The sequence below is a fragment of the Excalfactoria chinensis genome, chromosome 13, assembly GCF_039878825.1.
Source record: "Excalfactoria chinensis isolate bCotChi1 chromosome 13, bCotChi1.hap2, whole genome shotgun sequence".
NCBI classification, from domain to species: Eukaryota; Metazoa; Chordata; class Aves; order Galliformes; family Phasianidae; genus Excalfactoria; species Excalfactoria chinensis.
This window is the reverse complement of record NC_092837.1, coordinates 1,792,941-1,818,071: the sequence shown is the minus strand read 5'-3', so window position 1 is coordinate 1,818,071 and position 25,131 is coordinate 1,792,941. Positions and strand designations below refer to the sequence as shown.

General features: G+C 45.7%; 1 protein-coding gene across 4 annotated transcripts in view; it reads right to left on the bottom strand.

Annotated features, from left to right (window-relative positions):
• Positions 1–25,131, bottom strand: part of FNIP1 (folliculin interacting protein 1) — a 59,941-nt gene that overhangs the window by 11,107 nt on the left and 23,703 nt on the right. For 2 of the 4 annotated variants that reach the window (XM_072348280.1, XM_072348281.1), the window contains exons 2-11: positions 23,982–24,108; positions 15,672–15,815; positions 11,607–11,707; positions 11,274–11,348; positions 10,971–11,062; positions 8,744–8,827; positions 7,727–7,798; positions 6,853–6,988; positions 6,112–6,313; positions 5,234–5,319 (exon numbers count right to left, since the gene is read on the bottom strand). In XM_072348280.1, the coding sequence (XP_072204381.1) occupies positions 5,234–5,319; positions 6,112–6,313; positions 6,853–6,988; positions 7,727–7,798; positions 8,744–8,827; positions 10,971–11,062; positions 11,274–11,348; positions 11,607–11,707; positions 15,672–15,815; positions 23,982–24,108 (1,119 nt within the window). The remainder of the gene's footprint in view (positions 1–5,233; positions 5,320–6,111; positions 6,314–6,852; positions 6,989–7,726; positions 7,799–8,743; positions 8,828–10,970; positions 11,063–11,273; positions 11,349–11,606; positions 11,708–15,671; positions 15,816–23,981; positions 24,109–25,131) is intronic. The other 2 variants (XM_072348282.1, XM_072348283.1) reach the window with 1 other exon arrangement.

Genomic DNA, 25,131 nt, shown 5'->3' with positions numbered 1-25,131 from the left:
CATCCCCTTGTGCTCACACAGGAGGGACTGGGTTATGCTTTAACTCGAGTACAGCGTTTGAGCATCAGCTGCCCCATGGCTTCAAGGTTTACACACCTACCCACACCCTTCTGACTCCACAGGCAGCAGATGCATTCTTAGAACTTGGGCTTTGCAGTAGAACCCCAGACCATAACCCCTCTGATTGCTGCTGAACTCATCTAAAGCAACCCACGGTTTTGTTTTAAAGGCAGTGCCTACATGATGGGCACTCTGTGAACCAACACTTTCATCACACTAAAAAGTTAAGCCTGAACAAAAAGACCCACAGGGAAATGAGAGATCAGGTTCAGGTTTCTCCCCACCTCATGCTCTGCTTTTTTCCAGAAGCGGTGCCTTTGTTTCACAAGACAAAGATTCACATTGCCCCAGCAATGCCCAGAAATGCCTCAGATTAACACAGACCTGCGTTGGTCTGAGACTTAGAGCAGTCCCAGGGCTGTGGCAGTGGCCGAGCACGTCAGGCAAGCACACACTTGGGCTGCAGCTGCCAAATTTACAGCGGCTTCACATTTAAAGTGAAAGTGTGCAGCAGAGCTGGCACCAACTGCAGTGCGTGGCTGCGGGGAGGCAGGGAGGGAGCAGCAGGGGTGATGGTGGGAGGCTGGTGGAGTTCTCTGCTTTCTTCTGCCTTGTTTTTGCCTGCATCCAGGCTTGGGCCTCCAGCAGAAGGACATGGAGCCGTGCCCAGAGGGCCACAAGGCTGCCCAGAGGTTGGAGCTCTCCTGTAGGGTCAGGCTGAGAGCTGGGGGTGTTGGGCCTGGAGAAGGGAAGGCTCAGCAAGACCACCCTGCAGCCTTCCCATTCTTGAGGGGAGCTTGTAACAGGAGGGGAGAGACTTTGCGTGAGGGCAGACAGCTTACAGATGCTCACAGTACCCCTGGCCCAGGCAGGCGCTGCTCCCCACTGATGCTGCAGGCTGCTCTGCCAGGCACACGTGTGTGCAAGGGCAGCAGCAAGCAGTGAGCTGGGACCAGCAGTGGGGTCACGGGGAGGCAGCTTTATGTTCACTGCCCATAGAACGGAGTGGAGGTGAAGGAGGCCCAAATAAAGGGGGAGATCCCAAGTCTGTGAATTTAAAAGCTGGATGAGTTTCAAAGCCCAAACCAAGCATCAAACCCTTCAGACACAGCCGACTGGAGATAAATGCAACAACTTAATCTAAAATAAAGCTTATTTCTCCTTCCTATGCAAACTACCCAAGCCAAGCCTCCCGCAGCTAGCAGCTCCACCGCGTCGAAAAAGAGAAACTACTTCTAAACTAAACCCAACGTATTAAAATATTTGTTTTCGTTGAAAAGATAGACCGAGTCTTGTGATTCGTTATTTACTATTCTGGTAACCCTGGCTGCATCTGCAGCCGATAGTGTTTCCTCAGAGACAGATCAGATTGCTCTGGCTGGCAGCCAGCAGGCATGTGACTGCAGCACGGGGAACCTCCATGCGGAGCCCGCAGCCGCGAGCACGGAGCAAGGGCAAGGATTAACTGCTTGCCAGCCCTGCGAGCACACAGGAACGCTCCCCTTCGTCTGGGGAGGAAACAAAACAAAGCCATCAAACTAGTAATAAAAAAAAAGAAACACACACAAAAGTGAATGTTTTTAAAGAAAAGCGCTGCTTTTTTTTTCCCTTTAGTTAGCTGGATTTAAAAAAAAAATAAAATGCTAGCAAACAATAATTGAAGTTAACCCTTTCGGGTAACCCCTTCCCTCACTCACGTTCCCCCAGCATCCCAGTGCCCTGCAGCATCCCATGGTGGCACACCAAGGCGGCACAGCTGGCAGCAGTCCCTGCTCTCCTGGGGTTGCAGCGTGCTTAAAGTGTTTGAAATCTGGAAATCATAGAATGGTCGGGTTGGGAGGAACCTTACAGATCATCCAGCCCTACCAACAGCTGCCCTCAAAGCTCAGGCAGCCCAGCACCCATCCACAGCCATGGGCTCCTCCAGGGATGGGGCACCCACAGCTCTGGGCAGCAGTGCCGGCATCTCACTGCCCTTGGAGTGAAGGATTTCTTCCTCATATCTGACCTTAATCTCCCCTCTTTTAGTTTAAAGCTATTCCCCACTGTCCTATCACTATCAGACATGCAAGAAGCCACTCTCCCTCATCTTTACAAGCTCTCCTCATGCTCCGGGGAGGCTGGAATCAGCATGGGTGGGAGCAAGGGGCTGGGCACTCTGAGGCTGTGGGGCTACTCACCAATGGGACTGGCAGCTGGGGGAGAAAGCAGCCTCTTAATGGGAGGTGATGGCCTCAAGTTGTGCCAGGAGAGAACCAGGTTGGATATTTGGAGAAACTCAGTAGCTGGGCACTGGCACAGGCTGCCCAGGGAGTGAAGTCACCAGTCTGGATGTGTTCAGAATGGTGGGGACGTGGCACTGGGGGACATGGTCAGTGGGCATGGTGGGGTGGGCTGGGGGTGCACTTAGTGATCCCAGAGGTCTTTTCCAACCTCAACAACTCTGTGAGGCAGAATCCCTGCAGCTCCCGTTCCCCATCAGCAATACACTGCTGACCCTGGCATGGTGCTGAGAGCTGCAGTGTAACAACAAAGCTTAGCAACTTCTTGTGCAGTACTTCCAAAAAGGAAAAACAGCAGTGGTTTGTAAAACTTACTGCACAACAGTTTGCTCCCTGCCCTCGTTCCCACCTCCCATAGTGCAGGGTTTCCCTGTTCAGGGGGTAAAACCTGCTGCTGCTCACAGCACCATAAGCTGCTTAAAAACTGCTGGCATAAAGCAGGATGGAATCCGGCTGCCAGGAAGGAGCAGAGGGTGTTTCCCCGGGCCTGCACACACTGCCTCCTCAGCACTGCTGCCTGCTACACGGGTACCCATCAGCTGCAGAACCAGCGCTGCATCGGCCTTGGGGACTGAGGGAGCTGAAGTGTTTATGCAAGTACAGTGGCTTATTTCATAAGTCATGTGTCTGCACATCTGACATCCACAGAGAGTTTTAAGCCTTTAAGCCAAGTGTTCATAGCCAAATCCATCACCACTTCAGAACACAAAAATTGGTGCAAAGTGAGTAATGGTGCAAGGGCAGGCCTGGAGCTGGGCACCACACCAATGGTGACTGTGCCAATGGCATCGATCTGCAGCAGCAGTCGAGGAAAGCAGCCGTGTTATTGCTTTGAAAGTCTGTCCTCACCAAAACAATTTCAAATAAACCAAAGTGCCCACAGTGAGTTAAAACTGCACAGGATTACGCTTTAGAAATGGCAACCCACTGAAGTCAGCACCCTTCTTCCCTCCAGCAAAATTTGCTTAAGAGGGTAGAAAGCAGCGCGAGTTTCAGGTTCAGCAAAGGGCTTGGGCTCCTGACTTCCCCGTGACTCCAGTAGGGAAGCAGGCGCCCAAGGAGATAACAGCAGCCTAAATGGGTTCGCTGAAGCTGTGCCAAGATGGCTTTGCATCCTGTCTTCAATGCTAAAAGATCCCTTTTCCACCCTTACAGCAGACATTGCATTGCTGCACACTGCAGCCCCTGCATAGCACTGTGAGGTCCTTGCAGCTGGGATGGCCCCCAGCACACTGTGATGAAACCAGCGCATCGCCCAAGTCTGCTGCCCCAGGAAATTCAGTTATCCGACATTAAACTGGATTTAATTCACCTCGTTATGCTATTAAAGAGTAATATTTATATCGCCATGGAAACCTCTGCATAAAACTGGTCATTCCACACAGGGTTACGCAACCAGCGGGTCATGTGTGCGATCGACCTACAATGGTTGGGGCGAGGAGTGCCAGCCCAGGGGACGTGACTGCCCTGCCCAGCTGCAGGCTGCCAGGTGAGCTGCTGGCACCATGGCACGGCCCTGCCGTGCTGCCCAGCTGAAGCAATGAGCTGTGGGGCAGCTGGGTGGGCCTGCAAGCTTAGCTCTCCTGCGCCCAGCTCTTGGTACCCTCCCCTCCCCCCCCGCCCGCCCCCAGTTAAACAGTCTGAGACTGTTTAACTTGGAAGGAAATGGAGAATGTGCAAAGTCCACCAAGTGGAGGGGGAATGTTTTGGGGGAAGTTCCGGTGAAAGCAGCTGGGGGATGCTGTTATCGGGAATGGGAATGCAAAGAAACTACTCAGGGAGAGGAGGGGGAGGGCAGGAAGAGCAGAGCAGAGGGAAGCTGGTGGCTGCTTGGAGTTGCTGAACTCGTCTCAGCCCCCTGGGCAGTATCTGCGGCTCCCAAAAGTTTTGCACACCCTCTGCTCGGCTCTTGGCACAGCTCACCCCATCCACGTGCTCTGCCGCGCCTCCTGTCCCTACCCAACACATCCCCTGCGCTTCCCTGGGGGAGGGTCTACAAATACAAACAAATCAAAAACGTACAGTGCCTCTCCCCTGAAACACCACCCAGCCCGTGGAGCTGAGCTATAGAAGAATGAGTGAGCCCTCAGGATCCTTCCTGCTGGGTAACATCCCTCCTGATATCAGAATTCTCTGGTTTAAACGACAGCGCACGTTGTCCGCTGTCACGTCTTTAAAAGGGAGCTCTATGCTGGCCGTGAAAGGAAGCACCCTGCCACTCCCATCTGAGAGGGGATGAATCACTTGAAACAGATGGATTTCATTTTATTTCCCTCCCCATTGCTTAAACCGTGGAAAGAACATACAGTTAAATGTCAGGGATGTGCTTATCTGTGTTACTACGCACATTAACTGCTGAGAGAGGCTCTCTGCAGGTACTGATAGCAAGAGATTGTAGCAGTGTATTTTTCTGGGTGAAGAAGATAGATCTCCTTCCCCAGTACTGGTTATCTGAAACTCATTCAGAGAGAAGAATGTAGAGCAGGGTGAAGGTCTTGCTTTGCTCACACATCAAGAAAATACCAACCAAAGGAGCCCAAAGTGGGCTTGCAATTCTCAGCCCTCAGTGGGTCTCAAGACAAGAGGCTGCTGGGAGCTCATTATCACCTAAAGCACAGAAATCATTGGTCACTTCTGCTCTGCCCGGGCTGAGCCCTCACGGATACGCACACTTGGCAAAACCAAAAGCCACAAACAGTATGGGATGGGCTGCTATCTGCAGGGCCTCTATGGTACTTCTAAAGGAGATGTTAGACGTTACACGCTACATTTCTAGAAGAGAAAACATTTTCCTTTTGAGATAAGACCTCTGCAGGAAGGAGGAGGACCTTCCAGATTGCGTAAGTGCTTTTGAAGAAACAGCCACAAAAGATACGAGAGAAACTGCTCACCTGAACTCATTGAGGGCATCAACAATTCTGTTATATGCCAAACTCCGCTGACTGGCATCAGCTGATCTACGACTCATTTTCATAGCCTTGAAAACAATCATTAAACAGATAAGTAACACCAGACACAGCTACAGAAGCACAGAAAATGGAAAACAAAGTCATGTGTTTGACTTTATCTGCCGTGCAACCAGTCATGCAAATCATTTCTTTTAAGTGATAAAATGATGGTACAAGTGCCAGCTTTCCTATCTGAGAAGAAATAGGTGAGGCACACGCCTTTGCAGCCTCATTCTCCTGTGCTTTTCATCATTAAAGGCATAACAGGGGTCAAAGTTTTTAATGCAGTCGCAAAGTAACCACCAAGTATGTCCCAGAAGAGAGATTTGAAGCAAATCTAACCACATATTTAAACGTTTCCTACTTATGAATCAGGGGCTTAAGATAAAACAAACAAAAATGGAAAGCAAAAAGCTTGGTATTTATTTACAGACTGGAATATCCTAGAGATAGGCTCGTATCCTCCAGTCCCCAGTGCTGAGATACAGCTGAAGCAGGGGAGTAAAGGCAGCCTTGAAAGCACCTTTCTCCCTTTGCTGATCCAGAGCTTGCTGGGAGCCAACACAGCCTAAGGCCTGATGTCATTTCAGCCGTCTCTGTAGCATAACACAGCAGTTCTGTCTGTTCTCTGTGCTGTACTTTAGCAAGCAATAGGAAACATCAGAGATGTTGTAGAGCACAGATCCTTGCTGGTGCTGTTTCAATATCAGGCAGCAAGTTGATCCCGCTTTTGTAAACAAGCAACAGGAGTTGGAAATGAAATGGGCTGAAAGGGAACTTAGAGCAACACAAGCAAAAGAATCAGGAGAGGCTGTGTTTACCTGTTCTATTGCACTCTTCAGTTTGTTCATGTGACTCTCAAAAAGTGGGAAGTGCGAGAAGAAGAATTCATTGAACTTGTTGTTTTCATCTTCATCTCTTGAGAGTGAAAAAATAACTCCGATTGCTATCTTCTTCTTCCTAACAATTCCTGGGCTAGGACCAGAGCTGTCATCTGACAAGTTAAAGCTTTCATCCATGGACCTTGAAACATGGAAAAAATAGAAAGTTAATGCAGTCCACTGTTTGAAATTGTACCTTGGTTTTCCCGCGTAATTAAATTCCCGAACATTTAACTTCAACAAACAACTTTTGTTTGCAGGTGTTGCCAAATCAACACCATTGATAAACACTTCTCAGTTCTTCTGAAGCAGCCATTAGCTAACCCTGCGGACAGAAAACCCAGAGCCAGATTCAAAGCATCTGTGGGATTAGAACACTGTACCCTCACTCTCCCTTACTTCTGCCAAGAATCTGCGTTATAAGTAGGATTTCAGGGCTTCTCATCCTCAAAAGTACAGCCTACGGGTCTATATTTTGCCAAAGGTCTCCCAGTTAGTGCAAATGGCTTCAAGAAAATGGAGGCTACAAAGATCGGGTGTTGAACTACTGCCCGACATACACCTTTGTAAATACACCACAGAAAGCAACAGCAAGAACAGACGTGCATACGTAAGGGCAGGATCAAGCTGAAAACAATGGAAAACTGAGGGAAGCAACCAGCATTATCAATCCCTGCTCACCATCGAGGGAAGACCCCGTTCTCCAAGCTGGTCGTCTGGCTGCGCCGCCAGCGCCTCTGGTAACTGCTGGCACAGCTTTTGTTGAATGAAGAGCCCGGAGATGGAAACGGAGTGATGAGCAGACTGCTAAGAGATGCTGCAATAATTAAACAGGTGTGTGTATCAATCTCTCCAGAAGAAAGAATATTTGGAAAATAACACCAGCAACTCAACTATGTCCCTGAATATAATCTGGTGTTGCTCACCAAGTGCCTTCTCTTTTGCTTATCTACGCTTCTCATCTAAAAATAATCAATCTATAACAACATTAGCAAGCTATACAAGCACTGCAAGGGTGGGACAGTCTTGCAGCTTTATATAATAAGCAGCACACAGGCTGCACCTTGCTCATCAACCCTGAGTATTGGGAAATAAACTCTTTGTGGAAAGAAGTAATGCTAAGCACATCTTTAAAAGCCTTCCCAGCCCTATCCCTCAGTGCCCAACCCCCTGAGTGGGGATGGCGGTGGCTGGCGGGGGCACTGGGGATGCTAGCTCATGTTTTAACATTAACATCCTCCTCAGTTTGGTAAGGAGCCGACAACAAGCTTGGAAATGCCATCCACTCATTTCAATATTTAATTTGGCCTGCCTATTTGCAGCGTGCTTTAATAAATCGCACATAGGCTCTGTGGGGCTCCTATGAAACAAACACCCTCAGTGCCTGAGGCAGCCCTCCCATGAACGCTTATATGGAACAAAAAAAAATGATCACGTTTCAGCAGAGTAAGTTGCTTTATGGTGTCTGTATGTTTCAGTAACAAGACAAAACAAGCATCTAGTGACTATTACTGGGTGTTTTTTGAACTTATAGGGTTAATGGAACTGACATTACCAGATCTTGCTATACCGCTGTCTCTGTCCTCATTCTGCTCCCTCCCAGGCATATCCATAGGGTTGCTGTGAACTGTAAAACAAGGAATACCAATTAGCAGGGGAATATACGGTTCCTTTCTTGTTTGCCGATCTCCATGTAATTAATGAAACAAAAACATGCTCATTAATTCAGATCAACAGCACCGCACAAGGCCATCACCAAGAAAGGCTGCTTAGCTGAGCAAGCCAAAGCACTGATTTGAAAAGCTCGTGTGTAATTTCCTCTAGTCCATACGTCTATTTTAGCCCAAATTGCATCACATTCACCATTTCTTTACATCAATAGCTTTCAATAAAGTTTTATTCTACTCCAAGGATGTTCACCACGTAGCTCAGAGTATAGACCAAAACAAAAATCAACGCTTCACTCCTCTAACAGCATTCCCAGCTACTATATAATTTTAAAAGGATTTCACAATGCTGTCTTGAAGAAAATAAATACTTTTAAACTGCAGGCAGTGCATTGGTTGTTCAACAAAGCCATAAGCCGTCCAGAATCACAGTCTGCATATACAGAAGATCAAAAGTGTATCAGGCTTAACAGCCTCCACACGTGATGTATTTTACAAATACGCCTGTGAAATAGAAGCTACTCAGCCATGGAAATAAGACCCATCTAATGAAAGCAAGAGACATCCACTTGACGTCAGCATAGGTTAGCTTTAATTGTTACAGCTTGTTGGTAGCAAATCCAGACAAAAATAGCTCGATGCTGTGGTGACACATTATTTCTGAAAAGAGGAAATCTTGTATAATAAAAGTCTATAAAACAGAAAAACCAACCAAGCAGCCCTAGAGGAGGGCTATTTAAATACCTGCTGTCTTCTGTATCAAAAAGATAAAGAGAGCAGAGATCGCTGTCTGTTTTGTATTTAGAAACTATAAGTCTTATTTCCAAGGCAGGGCTACCAACGCACACGTGGCTGTCCCAGCAGCTAGACTAGGCACACAGCACAGCACACAGCACACTGCAAACCTGCAAAGAAAGAGGCGCTCCGGATCAGGCGGAGCGGACCTTGTTCAGAGAATGCCCGCCTGGGGCTGCAAAGCTGTGAAAGACCTACATGGCAAAACGTAAAATACACATGAAAGAATGAGGTTAGTAAAGCAGAACAGTCTGTAGGGAGGGGGCCAGGGCAGGGAGGAGATACAAGCCAACATAAATGCAGAGTAACGTTCGCAGGAGAACAGCTCTTACGCTTAACAAGAACATTGATTCTAGGAGCATTGCTCACAGTGGAACTACACACTACTTATGACATTAAAATAATAGAGAAAGCTTTACACCGTTTCCCATACAAGGACAAGGCTTCTGTCTATGGCCTTTATTTGTATTTTTCTGAGTTAAAAACGATTAATTTATGCAGGCTCTGAGCCCAAGCTGATCACAAACAGGAGATTCATGGTGGAGGACAATGTTTGTTTTAACATCACACTGTGGGGTGTCTGAGCAGTGCTGTCACTGAGGAGAGGAGCAGGCAGACATTGCTCTTGGTGGAACCAAGAGAAGATGCCAGGCTGCAGGAGCTGCTCTGAGAGCAGCCAGTGTGCCGCACCAGAGAAATGAGCATACAGAAAGCACAAAGTTAGCAGTCTTCTTAGTGGCTCATACTGAGAGTACTATGGGCTGCAGGTATCCAAAGGAAGGAGTGTATTTACTGCACACAGAGCTGGGTATTCTAACAAGTTAATTGCTAGCCCCTCTGCTAGACTGGAAGCCACTGATCCCACAAGCTTTACTGATTACAGGAAACATGAAGGCTGCACTTCAGCAAAGCTCCCTTCCATTCTCATGGGTCTTCATTCCTAGGTAAAGGAAGGGTATGTGCCTACTGCTTCCTTGCTTTTTGTTTTCTTCTTTATCCAGTATATATCCAGCTTGTAAATAGTTTCCATCCAAAACACACAGAGCCTCCTCCTGCTGCAAGCCAGCAAGGGCCAGCGAGTCAGAAGCAGTCTTTGGTATTTAACACTGTTGTTGGAAATGCTACAGTTACAGATTAACTTCTTTGCCTACTTTACCCTTGGTTCCCCATGTGCCAAAATAGGGACTGTAAACAAACATTGCTGAGCAGAATGACAAGGTGTGCAGCTCAACTGCAAAGCACTTCCAGCATCCTCCTCCTGCAGGCACCTCCTCCCTCCCTGCTGGGTGCCCAGGTGCCACGGGCTGCTCCTGCATCAGATTCAGACTCAGAGCTCCAACAGCTCCACGTGAGCTCGCAGATTACGTGATGTAGCAAACAACTTTTGCCAGCACAAACCACAACAAAACCTTAACAGTGGATGAGTAAGGTTCCCCTGTCCCACACGGGAGAAGTCAACAGGGAGGAGGGAAGCAGATGCTTGCGCCCAACAAGAATCAGGACCATGTAAAAGACAGAAACCCACTAACAAAGACATCAAATTCACTCCATAATTCCAACCCCAGAAAAGTACATTTTATAACAACATTCTGGGAAGTAAGTGTAAAAAAATCCCTTTTTCCATCTACCATAAAAAACATCTTGTTTGGAAAGCAAACGATCTAAACCAAATGGAAGGCAAGATGTGCTCCCATCTGAGCAGTGAAGTACAGTGTCTTTACTATTAAATTTCACATTAGGAAAAGTCAGCATTCTCCACTTTGTTTCCTAATGCTCACAGAGCCTTGACCCACAGCACTCCCACAGATGCTGACAGTCAGAGACTCCAGATGGTTTTTCAAGACTGCTTAGCTTCCAAGATCAGACCAAAGAAACAATCTGTCTAATCTGATCAAAAACTAAAGTGCAACTGTGCAAGGTTAACTTAGCATGGAATCTACAGCCACATGTGTTCAGGTGGCCAGAGTACAGAACAGGATGGAAATTATTAACAAAAATAAAATTGGGGAACTAAGCCAGGCAGAGTCAATCCTGCCTGATCCGAGATGTGGTGCTCAGAAAGTTCTGTGGATTATTTTCCAACACTTTCTGTGTTTGAATTTAGATATATTTAATACTTCTCTATGGAGCTTTATACACATACAGCTGCATATAGTTAAGCCACTGATAATTCTTTGAACTGCCTAATTTCTTCACCTCTTTTCCAAATTAACAATAATTTTCTGTTAAGATCTTAGCTTTCCTATTTTTGCACTTGATTCTACTTGGACTTTCATATTCTAAAGCCTGTGGTTGCTCAGTTAAAGATACCAGGAAATAAAAGCTGTTTGTAATTACCTATATTCCCAAGAAGTCCGTTCATAATCGTACTGTGGTCGGGTTTTAATGTATTGCTGTCTTGATTAATGAACTCAAGACTGTCCTGTAACCTAAAAGACCCAGAAAATAAAACATACAACAAAAACAATGATTTGTATTTCAGTAAAACACGGTGTCACTATATTAAGGTTAGAATAGAATGGACAAGAGAAGAATGCAGGCTTATATTGCCACATTCTGAGCTGGGTCAATTAACACATACAAAACTGTTCAAAGCCAGATCTGCCTGTATGCAATAGGAATCATTTCTAAAGGACTCACGTATTCAGACTTCCGTAGATGCTGCTTCCAGTGCGAGCTGTGAAAACCTTGCTGAGCATGAGCTGAGGAGGTGAGCTAGAGGACAGGATGGAAGATGTCAGCCAGAAGCAGTGCCAAGATTGATTTTCATTTCCATTTCACACCCTTCCAGATTATAATTTACAGCTCTAAACACAACATAACAGCCTTTTGTGTCCAAAGCGATATCAGAATAACCTTAAAGCAAACTCAGAAATTCCTTTTACTCAACATCTGTGACAATCGATTCATTTTAAATCAGCACTAAGGATGACATCTTCTGACAAGACTAGTGGTAAAAGAAAAGGATCTTACCGGATCTGGTGAATTTTCAGTGTGGAGCCCTTATAGCTCATGGCCACAGAGCCAAACATCATCTCTCCAAGCATGTTGGCATCTGAGGAGCACCGAGAACCCTGCAAAAAAATAATAATCCACTTGTTTAGAAGCACGCTTCTACCTACAGCAATGTACACCTGAGCAAAACTGTCCTAATTTGAAATATAAACATGCAACATCTCTCTCTAACTCTATCAAATACACCAAGTTGAACCGTTCAGTGCAGACAGTGCTAGCAAAGAAAGTGAGCTTCAAGCTGGCAGTGCAGTAAACCACTAAAATCACCCAACAAACCTAACCCATCTCAGTGGGGGGCTGATTCACACTGCAGGAAGTCAAGGCACTAAGAAGTTTAGAGTGTAACTACACGCTTTGAGGAAAGAAGACCATCAAGCCTAAGCCTTGTATCTGTTGGACAAGAAGTTGCAAGTTCCATGGTGACCTTATAAAGGTTGTGAACTGGAGCCCAGCTGGACCAGAGTTTTCTGACAGGGACTGAGTTGTATCTTGGACACAGAGAGTAGTTTGTTCTTGATGCCTCGTTCTGTGGTGTTTCCTGGTACACCTGTGATGGCAGCAGGAAGGAGCTGCAGCACTGCACTGCACCGAGCATCCCCTGCGAGCAGCTGCTGAGGGCTCACTGCCTGGTTGCAAGGGGTCAGCACTGCAGGGTCACCACCTGGACACAACACTGCCTGAAATTTAAACATTACTCAGGGCAATCAGCTGCTCAGATGACTGCTCAGATAACAGCCATCATACCTGTGTGCTTTCAGTGACTGAGATTACCAACCCTTTATACAGGGCTGTTTTCTAGGCTGGCAGCAGATGGGGACTGGCTCTCCATTTCTGTCTTGCCCTGAGTAATCCAAAATACTGTGATCACTCACTCACAGCTCTCAGACAGCTCACAGGTATCTGAGGTGTGTGATAACTCAGAACACTTCCTCAGAGTAATCCCTTCCAAAAGGGACTCTGAAGCCAGGCATAGGAATAGCCTCATGTTTGGAAGTTACTAAGAACCATATCTCTGTATCCCTTATCCAAGCCCTGAACAAGCAGGATCCTCACCTGCATTCCTAAAAATGCTTGGGATTTATCTAACAACTTTGCCCAGCATCAGGCAGTGAGCTCAGAGCACACTCAAGGACAGGGTGTCCACACCTCGGGTTCCTACCAGGAATGAGGCATGATATGGAAATGCCCACTCGATGTTGCTACTCATGCTACCCTCAGAACAAGGACAAGAACAAGGAAATGCTAATCAGCCAAAAAGCAGCACACTTGTAGCACTTCTCAGCTTTTAGCTCTTCTCAAGTGCTCTCAATTAAGATGGTAGTATGTTAACAGCCATACTATTAACCTCTGAAATCTGCTATCAGTGCAAGAAAGATAGGGGACAACTAAAATAGCAATCACAGCTATAAAAATGAGGATGGAATTGCAAAGTTTGTCGGCATCCATATGACAGGGCAGAATCTGATCGTTTGCTGGGGCACAGGAATGTCCAGCTTTACTTCCCAGGATTTCACCCTGCCTACTGGTCTGGGTGAACTGGAGGTAGGATGGGACAACAATGTTAAAAGTGGTTAGTGATGCTCAGGAGAAGCACAAATAGTAATGCCTATGGGAAATGATAGGTCTGCCACCAGCATCATCAAATCCCAGTGTAAGAACATTGCAATTACTACTGCCAAATATGTTATGGTTGTTACTTTAAAATCTGTTGCAGATCTCCAATTGAAGAACTTCTTCTGAACGAACGTCAAGCCCTTGATGGTCACTTTTGGTTTCAACTTCCTGCTACTGTGCAAATCTAATTCTGAACACGAGGAAAGAATCACTTTAAAATAACTTATTGATTTTCCTTGTCAAGAGACCAAATTAAAAAAAAAAAAAAAGAAAATGAAAATCAGCTGCTTTCAGATTTAATTACAGGGATCTCCCTTTTCCCTGAAAGACAGAGACAAGCAATGCTGCAGGCACAGAGTGTGGTACCCTTCGTCTCCTTCAGTCTGGCATTTCACCTGCACTTCATGATGATAACCTCGCCTTGCATAACAGAAGGTGCACATATTTAATGCAGTTAATAAGGAAACACTGCTACAGCTCAACTCTCTGCCTTTAATTCTGCTACTTAACGATCACTTGAGACCAAAGTAGAGTGCAACCAACTGAGGAAAGGGGTTAAATATTAAAAACTCAAATGAAAAATAGCCAAGGAGCATCTGGCAGAAAGGGCCCGTCTCCCAGCACTGACAGCTTGGACACAAACCAACGCCCCAGGTCAGATTTACAAGCATGCATTTTAAAGAAGATCATAAAATACCAACAAGTGTTTCTTAGTGCACCATTCGCACATGAGAGGTTGTAAAATTATCATCATTTGGAAATTAGATTTTTGAATATATCACCTCAAGCACTTACTATTTACTGTGCATAACGTCCTATCAATGGCTGAGTACATATATAAATGAACAATGCTATAGATAAATCTCAAATGTCATGACCAACAATTCAGGGAGACTTTCAGCCCTGAAAACACAGACTGACAGGCACAGAAGAGGGAACATTAGAGCAATCATGTGCAAAAACTTGTATGGCACTTTCCAAAGAACAATTAAAAATGCTCATCTTAAGTTCAATGCATACTGAAACAAGGACTATATGGAAAGTCCTATTAACATTGTATGGTTTGGATTTCCATTTTATACCATTAAAAAAGCAACAGAAGAACATATTAAGTAGCTTCCGAGGCTACAGAATAGAGCAGATAGAAGAAAGGAACTGGCATGCTGACCGATGGCTGGACAAACTTTCTAGGACGCTTTCATGCACAGCTTGAAAGGAGTATGGAGAATGCAGTGAAAGATTCACAACAATACTCTTTGGAAGACCAATTTAAGCTGGAAGCTTCTTGCACACTTTCTGAGCCAGACATGGCCACACATCCATTCAGTAAGACACTGACTAGGCGATATACATGAGGAAATGAGGACTTCAAAAGGAAAACTTTCCACAACTTTAAAATATACAGCCATGCCAACCACAAAAATTAATTTCCTTTAATAACGTTGACCATTGTTAGCACAGAGGCTGCCCAGCAGGAGAGATAATTTCAGGATAGCGGGGGAACATCGTTTGTCTTGGTCACACAATACCCAAAGGAGGTTATTCTGTGCTGCAAGGAAGCTGCTAACCACAGCAAAATGCCCTTCCAGGAAGGCAGGAATGGAAAGCAGACCTTCAGCCTTCACCTTACTGAAGCTGTGGAAAAGAGTGTGATGAGAAAGAGAAAACAGGAATATGCAGCTCGGCCAAATATAGCAAGAGCCAACGTGACAGTATGAAAGTCAGCCCTGAAAGGTTCTTCATTTATATCTATGGTAGATTAAGACATCAGTACTACTGTACTTTAGAATATGGCGCAGAGATAGCAGCTTCCCTCAAACACACAATTACTTCATTACAAAGAGTGGAAGGGCTTAGTTCTATTTTAGGGTGGCTTAATATAAAACACTTGTGATCCATGGAAGGGGAGATGACAGAAATATATCCGTGTCAGATGACTCTAGCTACTCTCATGGCCAAAATCTCTTATGTAAAATGTAACTCAAGTGCACTGAATCCCTTGTTATAAAGCTGTTACACAGACTATCCCCATAGAAAGCATATTTCTGTGGTGCTTCCCCGGCATTCCAATACCAAGTAAAACGAACTACCTTGTTTTTACCAAGGTGGGACATGTGTGCCAAGTGTGGTCATACTGAACAAGTGTTATCACCAGGTCATAAGACAGAACAAATGCCTTGGAGAAGCTTCTGCTACTCAACACCCATCCTGAGAGCCCCAGCTGGTTGGTTTTAAACTACAAACTCAAAGCTACAGAATCAAACACAATTCAGTCAGAACCAAAGTCTGGTTTTGCTTGGAAACTTCTTTCCACCATCAGCATTTAATTTTGAGTGTTTTAAAACATTCAGTCCCCCACCTGTTGTATTTATTTGGCAGCTATACCAAAAAAAGGAAGGGAAGACTCACCTGATATTTTGAGCATTGTTCTTTTGCATCGGAGAATGAGGAGGATGAATTGATTGAACTGTCCAAAGAAGAAGAGCTGTCTCCTCCAGGCTTCAGCTGGCAGCACTTCCCAAACACTCGCACCTGAGCATCGCTGCAGAGTTTCTGAAATACAGACGTGTACCACAGTAAGACCCACAGCCATGAAATCACCAATTAGCAACACTGCACTTACCCATTCAGGTAAGACGTTTAATAGAAGAACGCCGTATGCCCCAGGAAAATGTTTAACAGAACATTTATTACATCTCTTGCAGCATGGCTGAAGGAAAACAAGCCGAGCTGTTTTAATCCTAATGAGCCAGGAGCCAGCAGCTCACTCCAACTCCATCTTTCCAAGCAGCCACCCATCTCTGAAGCTCTACCAGGTTCTTTTTTAGGCCCAGACTCAGAAGGAAGGATGGGCACAACAAGGGGCTCCCAGTGCTGTCACTGTATTGCCACTGCCCACAGGGACAGAGGTGGCACAGCAGTGATGTGCACAGCCTGCACCACGACAGTGCCGTGCAGACTGCAGTGATGAGCAGCTCACAATGTACAGAAACACACAGATCAGGAGTGACAGAGCCAAACAGCCCAGACTTCAGAAGAGATTCATGTTTCAGGGTGAAGTGGAGAGAAGAGGTGCAACTTGCAGCTCTCCCAGCTGTTCCCAAGTCCCCTGGTCTTTTAGAACAGCTGCACAGAGATGACACGATCCTTTTGCTTTTACTTTGAGTGTGCCATGAGGCTGAGTATGGACAGAACTGAAAACCACAGCTGGTGTTATAGGAAGGCCAGAGAAGTTTCTCAAAAGGATGGAGAAATGGTCCAGGGGGTGGTTTCTGAAATACTGCTCAGAAAGTGCAGCAAAAAGGGAGTTGTGAGGGCTCAGAGAGGGCTGCAAACAAAAGGCAGAGTCCTGCAATCCCTGCGGGGACCCCATGCACACAGTATTACCAGTACTGGACTGGAGATGCTCCACCACTGTTCGGTTCAGAAACATTTGTCGTTTCACCTTGGAGTCCTGGCAACCTCAGCAGAATCAGCAAACACGTTAATTAATGCCATCTAGGTATTAGGCAACCCTCTGCTCTGAAAGATCTCAAAGGACTTTCCGCGTGCTCATTAAACTTCAAAACACCCACGCAAGGTTGGGATTATTTACATTTGCTGGTGTGCAGCGCTGAGAGACAGAAATAGTCTGCACCACTTCACATTACGTACTAACTGCCCTAAGACTCTCCATTAACGTTTCCTACTCAATCACCAAACCAGTAAGAACAAGCTGGAAGCAAAGAAAACTGGAAGCAAGGTTCAAAGGACAGATGGATATGCAAAGTGCTATTCCATGGCATAGCTTCACTCACAGGCTTACATCACGATGTCCCACGTCAGGCAAGAATATAAGCATGTTTCAATCTTTAATAGCTACAAAGAAAAGGAAATGGTAGAATAGGAAAGGGTGAAATCCCCAGTTCTGGAGGGTGCTAACTGCATCTCTGCTCAGCCATCAGCCACAGCTTTATGCAAGCAGGCTGCCCGCACTGCTGGAAGGATGGCAGATTTTGGCAGTGGGAATCCCATGCCTCTACCCCAGGCTGCGCAGGTTGATGTTGTGTTTTGTTTTTTTTTTTCCATCATGTGGTTTTTATTTGGGCCAAACCGTGGGCAGATTTAGGCAAAACAGTGGAAAACGTCGGGGTTTACTGAGCTCCACATGGCAGTCTGCACGGCTGCTCCAATTATAGAGCTGCTGCCACAGACAGCCTTAAGGAAAAATGTGCAGACAAATCAGTAATTCTGTGGCAGAGGGTAAGGAAGCATTCACCAGCCGAGTCCTGTGCTTTACTGACATGCATGCCCTCCCACAGTAGTATCCTCTCATTACAACATACTGGCGAGTACGTTGAATTCATGCAATATGTGGATTTGCTAATGCCTCGTATCTGCAGCTCGAGCACAGTACACAATGGCTGGAGCATGTGAATGATAATCATATGACTTCAGTAGGAACTCGTGAACTAGAATTGCATTTTATCTCTGACACAAACAACAATGTCCTAGGCTAGGCAAGCATCATGTGATAAAACCACATAAAATCCACAGGGTTACAGCAGCTTTTGCAGGCAAACCACATTTCAGCTTGCATTTTTCATCCGATGCTGAAAGTTCCCTCTAAAATCTACTATTACAACCGAGCCTCCTTCAGACTCTAAAGCCAGTGAATGCATTTCTACAAGTGCAGCATTTTCTGTGCATTAGAAGAATAGGCTGAGTTTGCAAATTACTGACTTTAAATTCATTTTTTCCTCCTCCTGCATTTTTCTGTAGAGATCCACCAGGGAGTCTGGCATCTTGAGGCAACAGCTGCCTAATTTAAATAGGGAACCAGGAAAATGGTCACTTGGTATTTACAGTGGTGTTTAATGAACCAAGACTCCTGTAAGAAGCCAGTAAAGGAGGCCAGGATCTTTCAGGTACCCAGCTCTTCAGAACTTTGCACATAAAATCTCACCTAAAATGCAGAATAGTAGCAAGCTGTGGTGATTGCACTGTTAAGAACATCTCATATGCTTAAGAATAACCTGTTGGTCAATGAGATCAAGCACCTGCAATGTCCCTCTCCTCCACAGTTACTAGCCACGAAAGGTCAGTGCAATTTTAGATACACCCAGATAGCACGCAAAAAAGGACTGGGATTACTTGCATTCCGGTATAACATCCAAAGCATAAGTAAGGTGGAATTCCATAAGTAAAACGCTACCAAATTATTTCTGAATTGTATAAGGAATATTCTCTAAGCCATGGCTTTTCTTTCCAAGCACACACAGTTGCAATAACGCACTCTCTAAGCACAGAGCTGCTGGATGCTGCGGGCACTGCCGGTGCCATGCTGCTTTCCCTGCGGTGGCCATGTTCTTTGTTCTTCCTCTGCCAGCTCTCTGCAGATACTGCCCAGCTCCAAAGGCACAGTTCTTACATTAGAGGTCATAATTTGCTGGAAGACACAGAGACCTCCCAGATAGTTCTGAAGAAAACATACAGTGGATGGCTTTTATAGTAAAGCAGGGTACAAAGTAGGTCTCTGCTCCCAGAATCTCTTTTTTCCACCTCTACCAGCAAAAACATTTAACTCTTTGCCACTGGGTCTATAAATTCCTCAGTAAGTGGAAACAACGCACACACAGTGCTGTGCACATTTCCACTGAGCAAGTTTTGATTTGGGGATAACAAGACAGTCAAGAAGAGCCTAGTGCATTGAACTAATGCCAGGCTGTGAGCGTGTGTGTTAGGGGAGCGAGTGACAGAAGGAAGAGAAATGTCATCGTATGTTTTACACTCTCCTACCACTCTGTAACAGCCGGTGCTCAAATATCACTGTGGTGGTGGTTATGCAGAAATCTGTATTCAAGGAAGGTTGCCATTATTTGGGAGCACCGTACCCCATTTCCAGAACAGGCTTTAAGCAGAAGGTAGCTCACAAAGCTGAAAAATTACTCCAAAATTGATAACTCTACTGTTCTATTAATATGTGTTGGGCTGAATGTGTAATTAACATATGCATCTGTCTAGGAGTGGGCACTCTTCCCTTACAGCTCTGCTGTAAAAACGCAGATCTCTTTCTTAAAGGCAGAATCTCACTTGATTTCCAGAGCAGCCAAGTTCCTCTATTACTCACAGGAGAGTGGAAAAAGTAAAAAGACAAGCCACTGCCTCCTGACTGGGGTTCTCTTGTTCCTGTTCTTGTGCACAGGACAGGCAGAGCTAGGAAAGAGGGCTGGGTCTGAGCTCCTTTCTGATGGTGCCTTTATCTGCTGGCCCTGCCACTCTGGAAACCTGTGTGCCAGATAGGGACCGGAGTCTCGATTTCACACAACTCACCCAAAAGCAAAAGGTTCACTATCCGATTACTAATCCCTCAAAGCAATTTGCTGCTCAACATTTATCCAGCGCTGTAGTATACTGGAGTGCGCGGTTAATCCCAGCTTGTTTAAAACAGCATGCCTTTTTTTTTTTTTTACTTTGGGATAAATATGACATTTGGAGTGAAAGAAATTGCCACACTAGGAGATCAAATATCATATGACCTTTCCATTAAATTGTCCCAAAAATAAAGACGACGAGGTTACATGGCAAAGGTGCCCCTTATGCTCCCCAAATCCAAGCCCGTGCTCTTTTCTGAGGCTGTACCTCCAGACCTCAAACTCTGTATCCCTGGTCCTCTCTCTTCCATTTCTTCCAAAAAAAAACCCCATAGATCTTGAAAATTGCCTTCTGTTTCTGGGTGCTGGAAGAAAGATACTGCCCTCTTCCCATTCCATTTTCCATTGCCCTTTCCCCCTTCCCAGCCAAACCAGCTCTGGATCTGGACTCAGCACAGTGCACAGTTCAGCTCTCGCTTTCTTCTCTCCTTCCTCTTCCTCCCGCTCCCTCCACACCTTCCTCCAGGCTCTTCTTTTGACTAAGGAAATCTTTTGGATTTGTACAGTCAACCAACATCTTTCTGCAGTCCCCAGCAATAAACGCTTCCTTGTCACGGACAACACAAAAGGAAGACAAGCAGTTAAACCAAACCGCTAGAAACTGAACTCACTTGGTTGGAAGCAAGGTTCCCCTCCCAGCTTCTCCCATTCCCTCCCACTTCTCCCTTGCAGCACCATTTCAGTGGCATCCCTGTCCCCTTCAGTTGCCAGCCCTGTGCACCCCAGCTGGCCTTGACCTGCACCATGAATATGGCATAAGTGCACAGAGAGCAGCAGCATGGTGTTGCTCCAATTTGTCTTCACAAAGGTTAGCATGAACCGGTGTCAGGGTTGGGAAACCAAGCGCTGAGGCAAGGTCAGGAAATGCAGAATGAAGGCTGAGAACTCAGTGCTGGCTGGGCCACCCGGGACCTGCACCCTGAAAACAAACAGGAGCTGAGTGTCACGCTTGGATTGCAGTGCAGAGCTCAGGAGTACCTGTGCTCACACACACCGGGGCTGGAACACTGACTACACCGCAGCATGGCTGGGCGTGGGCTCAGGCTGTTTAGAAAAGGCACCAGCAATGCCCACCTCTGTCACACACACACCTAACACACGAATGCCTGTTCTGATACGCCTGCTAGTAATCCAGCGTCAAAGAGCAGCCACTCTCTGATGGGTGCCCTGACCCCTGTGAAGAAGAGGCAGCTGCCAAAGCACTGCACCATGTACCTGCTTGCAGGACCCGGCCATTGACCAGCCATCCCCTGAAAACTGAGGGGAGAACCTCTTCTGTTTAGCACCAAAAAAGGCATAGGGCTCAGAAAGGGGAATCTCAGTCTCCATCCACACGCCAAGTGCCCACAGCTGCTGGCAGTGGTAGTCTGGGTGGAAATGCCTGGCACAGCCTTTGGCCAACATTCCTGGTGCCGAGTCACCAGGCAGCCTCGCAGAGCTTAACTCTGTCAGGACCTGGGGTGCACATTGCTCACTGCAGTGCACGGGCACCCATGGGTCAGTGTCCTCAAAACAGGAATATGCAGGGAACGAGCCCACTGGGAAGCAGGGCTATTCACTATTCATTGTCTCTCCAGACCTGAAGTCCTGAAAAGCGAGATATTTTATCAGTGCTATGTAGACTTCAGAATTAAAATTCCTCAAAATAACAATCTTTTACCGCAATTAGATATCATTACTGCATCATTAGAAATGTCTCAGCAGCCTTCTCTCCACCTCTGCATGACAAGTTCTCCCAAAATTCCTGTTTACCTAATAATTAGCTTTACTGAAGACAAGAAGAGGCTGATTTCATATCCAATGCAGACATAAAATCCTTATCTGTGTTATAATCACATGCCCCTCACAGACAACATGAGCCCAGTAATACTTTACTAACCAAAGCCTCGCTTGGTATGAGCACAAGCTCTGCAGTTTCACTCAACAAAAAGCTGAAGCCTCCTATTTCAGGCCTTATTAAACATTTGTCTCTGGACAAGTTTGCTCTAATGCTCCTTGAATTTTATATCCATACCTTCCCTTGCAGAATTCAAATGACTGAGACACATTCAGCCTTGGTCCACTGCACCACAACTCCTGCTGTGCACTGAGTTTAGATACATAAAACATAAAATATAGTAAAGTATACCTGATGTTGCTGCAGGCATACAACTCAAATCGAAATTGCTTTCAATCAGACAATTGTTACACATCTTGGAAACAACGGAAAACAGGAACTGAAGAGCACGGTTAGCACCATCAAGCAAAATGGCACCTTCCTGGCTCTGCATTTGGCTGCTTGGACTTCAACCAGCACAGCCTGGCTACCGCTGGGCACCCTCACAAACCTCCTGTCAGTGCACTTGTAAATGCAGAAGTATAAATCACGTAAGGAAATGGGGGCAGGGGGAGAAGATGCAGAAAGCACTGGCCTTTGTGAGGCCGTTAACAGATAGCCTTTCACAAGGGAGAGCACACAGCCCACACACATGTCTTGCAGCAAAAGGGCAAGAGTGCCTTGGAATGTGCTTAGTGCCAAGATCTGGCTTTGTATAGGCAGGGTGTGTCTTCGCAAATGAAAATCGTGATAAAGAGCGAGAAAAATAAACAATGCAATCCCTTGAAAATGGCCAGGCTGCTAACTGTACAAGCCTGTACTCAACTTGCAAGAAGCTGAGCCCAGGACTTTGGTGCACGTTCTCACCTGAGTAATGCCTCTGCTTCTGCAATGCTTTAAGAGAAAAGTTTTTCTACATATTGTCTTTAAAAGTCTCTTAAATAACACACACAAATATATCAACTTACCAGAGACTAGTGAAGTACATTTCAAAAACTCTCACATATTCACTTCATAGGGATGGTGAATATAGCTTATTCCCACACACGCCCCTCTTTCGCTCAGTGAGGAAAATAAAGAAGAGATAATAAGGAGCAGTATTAGCTTAATTATCAGTTGTTTGTTCTGATGCTATTGAGCTGCCAGAGTCAACTGTCTTTGTGAAAGAAACCAAAACAATGAGGTGCACAATCTGGCTGTAAAAGTAGAGACCTGTCTTAAAAAGGCTTTCAAGAAATCAACTGAAATATGGCAAGAAGGTTCATACTGTACAAGTGTCACATACAGTAATGAAGAAATTGTAATAAGCAAAGTCAGCAACTCATCACAATAAATAACTTTGAAGATGTTGCTTTTAAAAATCTCTGTTTTCCTGCCAAGAACACCTGGAAGAATAGAAACTTATACTCAAATAAAGCTCTTCCAACAAGTCAAATTTAAACAGAAAGATGTGTCTCATTCGTATTTGTTGCATTTGCTTCAACTGAAACATTCTCAAACTAGGGAATGGGATCTTAATTCATAGCTGCAAGTGTGCTACAATGGGCAGCCTGGAAGTCGGTGCCTGATGCCACAGATGGACTCCCAGAGGTTAGGAGGTGTGTAAGGAGGAAGCATCAGGCAGTAGCACTCAGCAAAGAGCTGGGGGGGGGTGTTTAGAAAGCTGGGTGAAGCTTCTGGCTGTGCTCAAACACCCAACATGAAAGCCAGGCTTACAGGTAATACTTCTGTGTACTCCTGCTTGTGGAACTGAGTAGGTCCTAGGGGTACAAGCAGCTGCGATCAGAAATTTCAGTTGACACAGTGCTTTCTGCATGCATAACTTCAAACGCTTTGCAAATGTTTGCAGAGATGGTGAAAAGGAAGTTCAAAGCAGCGAAATAAGTTGTCCAACCTCACACAACCACTTACAATAGCACTGTGGCTAGAAATTAATCTTCTGGCCAGAGTCCTTAGAAGGAAGTATCCTCATCTGACTGCATCCACTACAGTTTCAATTAATAGATTACCACGCAGACCATGCCAAAAGAAAAAAAGTTTTCAAGTAACTTTGTGTGAAAGAGCTGTCAGCAAAGCATGGAAACAACAGCTGGCAAAGGCTAACCAACCAGGACATGAAAGGACAGGGGACTAAGAGCACCTTCTGACTCAGAACGCAGATCCCGCTGCAGAAAGCATCTGTGTCATAAAAGCTTGTCAATAACCATCAGTGTGCCCTGCCTCGGCCTCCCAGCACTGCCAGCTGCAGCCCTGGGGAGGAATCGTGTGCTCTGAAAGGACAGAAAGTAGAAGAGCAGAGGACTAAAGAGATCACCACGGCACTTCAAACTGCTAAGAGTGAAATCACTGAAGCCTGAATAATTTGCAGCTTTTAAATATAGCTCTGCATGTAACCAAAGTTTAAATGTTAACATGGCTAAAGCAGAACTTTTGTACTTTATCAATCTTACATTGAAAAATATAGAAAATAGCCATGAGCACAATACTCACCGACACAGAAACATCCTCTATTTTCCTCTTAGCACTGGAGTCAAACAAGACATTCCGTCCTCTTCTCTCGCAGTCCTGGTACACAATCAGTCGGATCTGACTTGGGTCGAACTCCGGCAAAGGCCAGCTTTAATTAAAACACAGAACACCAGAAGGATCAATTACCACAGCTCTCTAATGCACTGTTCTTTCTGCATTATCTCTATAGCCAACCTTATTAAAACAGAAAATCCAACAAATGCAATGTCATTTCATCAAACCCTTTGATCCTCTGGCCAGAATTGTGCCTTTCTGAATTTTGTTCTCTCCCCTACACTTGCAAATAGCCAAATTGCAATGGCATGAAGGACAGCAGTCCACTATAGCCATTATACAATGATGTCTGCAGCATTACTGGCTCTTGTGCTCTGCCTTGTGATATTCCATGTTTCTTTCAAGTTCTTGAAATCGGTCACAGAAGGACTCAGCTTTTGTGTTTAAAAGCAAAAGAGAATCCCCCAGCACTGCAATTTACAACTCAAAAGAATAAATATGTATGGATGTATTCACATTGGCTTCTCCTTTAAGTAATGAAAAATCACACGGACACTAATACATACGTCATGATGCGGGGAACGGGAAACCACAGGCTGCTTGGACCTGGCCACACACAGGTCTCGGATACCTTCAGACTCAGGAATAATCTCCATTAAGCCGTGTGACTGCAGCCACGCTGCTGCCTGTGTCAGCAGGAACCCACAGCTCCCTGTGCCTGCTCACCCAGCACCATGTGCTGCAGAGGAACCGTGTCCACGAAGACAGCAGGAATCTCCTCTCAGCTGGTTCTGAGCCATTTCCTAGCTCAAGTGTAATTCTATCATCCTTATCCTTGGTTTGCAGCAGGCTGCACCAGTATGGAACGCCGCAACATGAGAGCGAGGAGCTGGAATTTTCCAGCCACTAGTGAAGGATCCTGGCTCCCAGGTTGTGAGAAGGAGCAAGAGATTACAGCAGAAAGACTCCCATTAATGAGAACATGGTCTGCTATCTTGGAATACTATACTCCAAGACTACAGTAAATTTTACTCTCCTCTGTCCTTTCAGTTCATCAACCAAAGCCTTACAGCATCACTACACTGATGATTTGCAGCTGAACAACTTCTGTACTAGG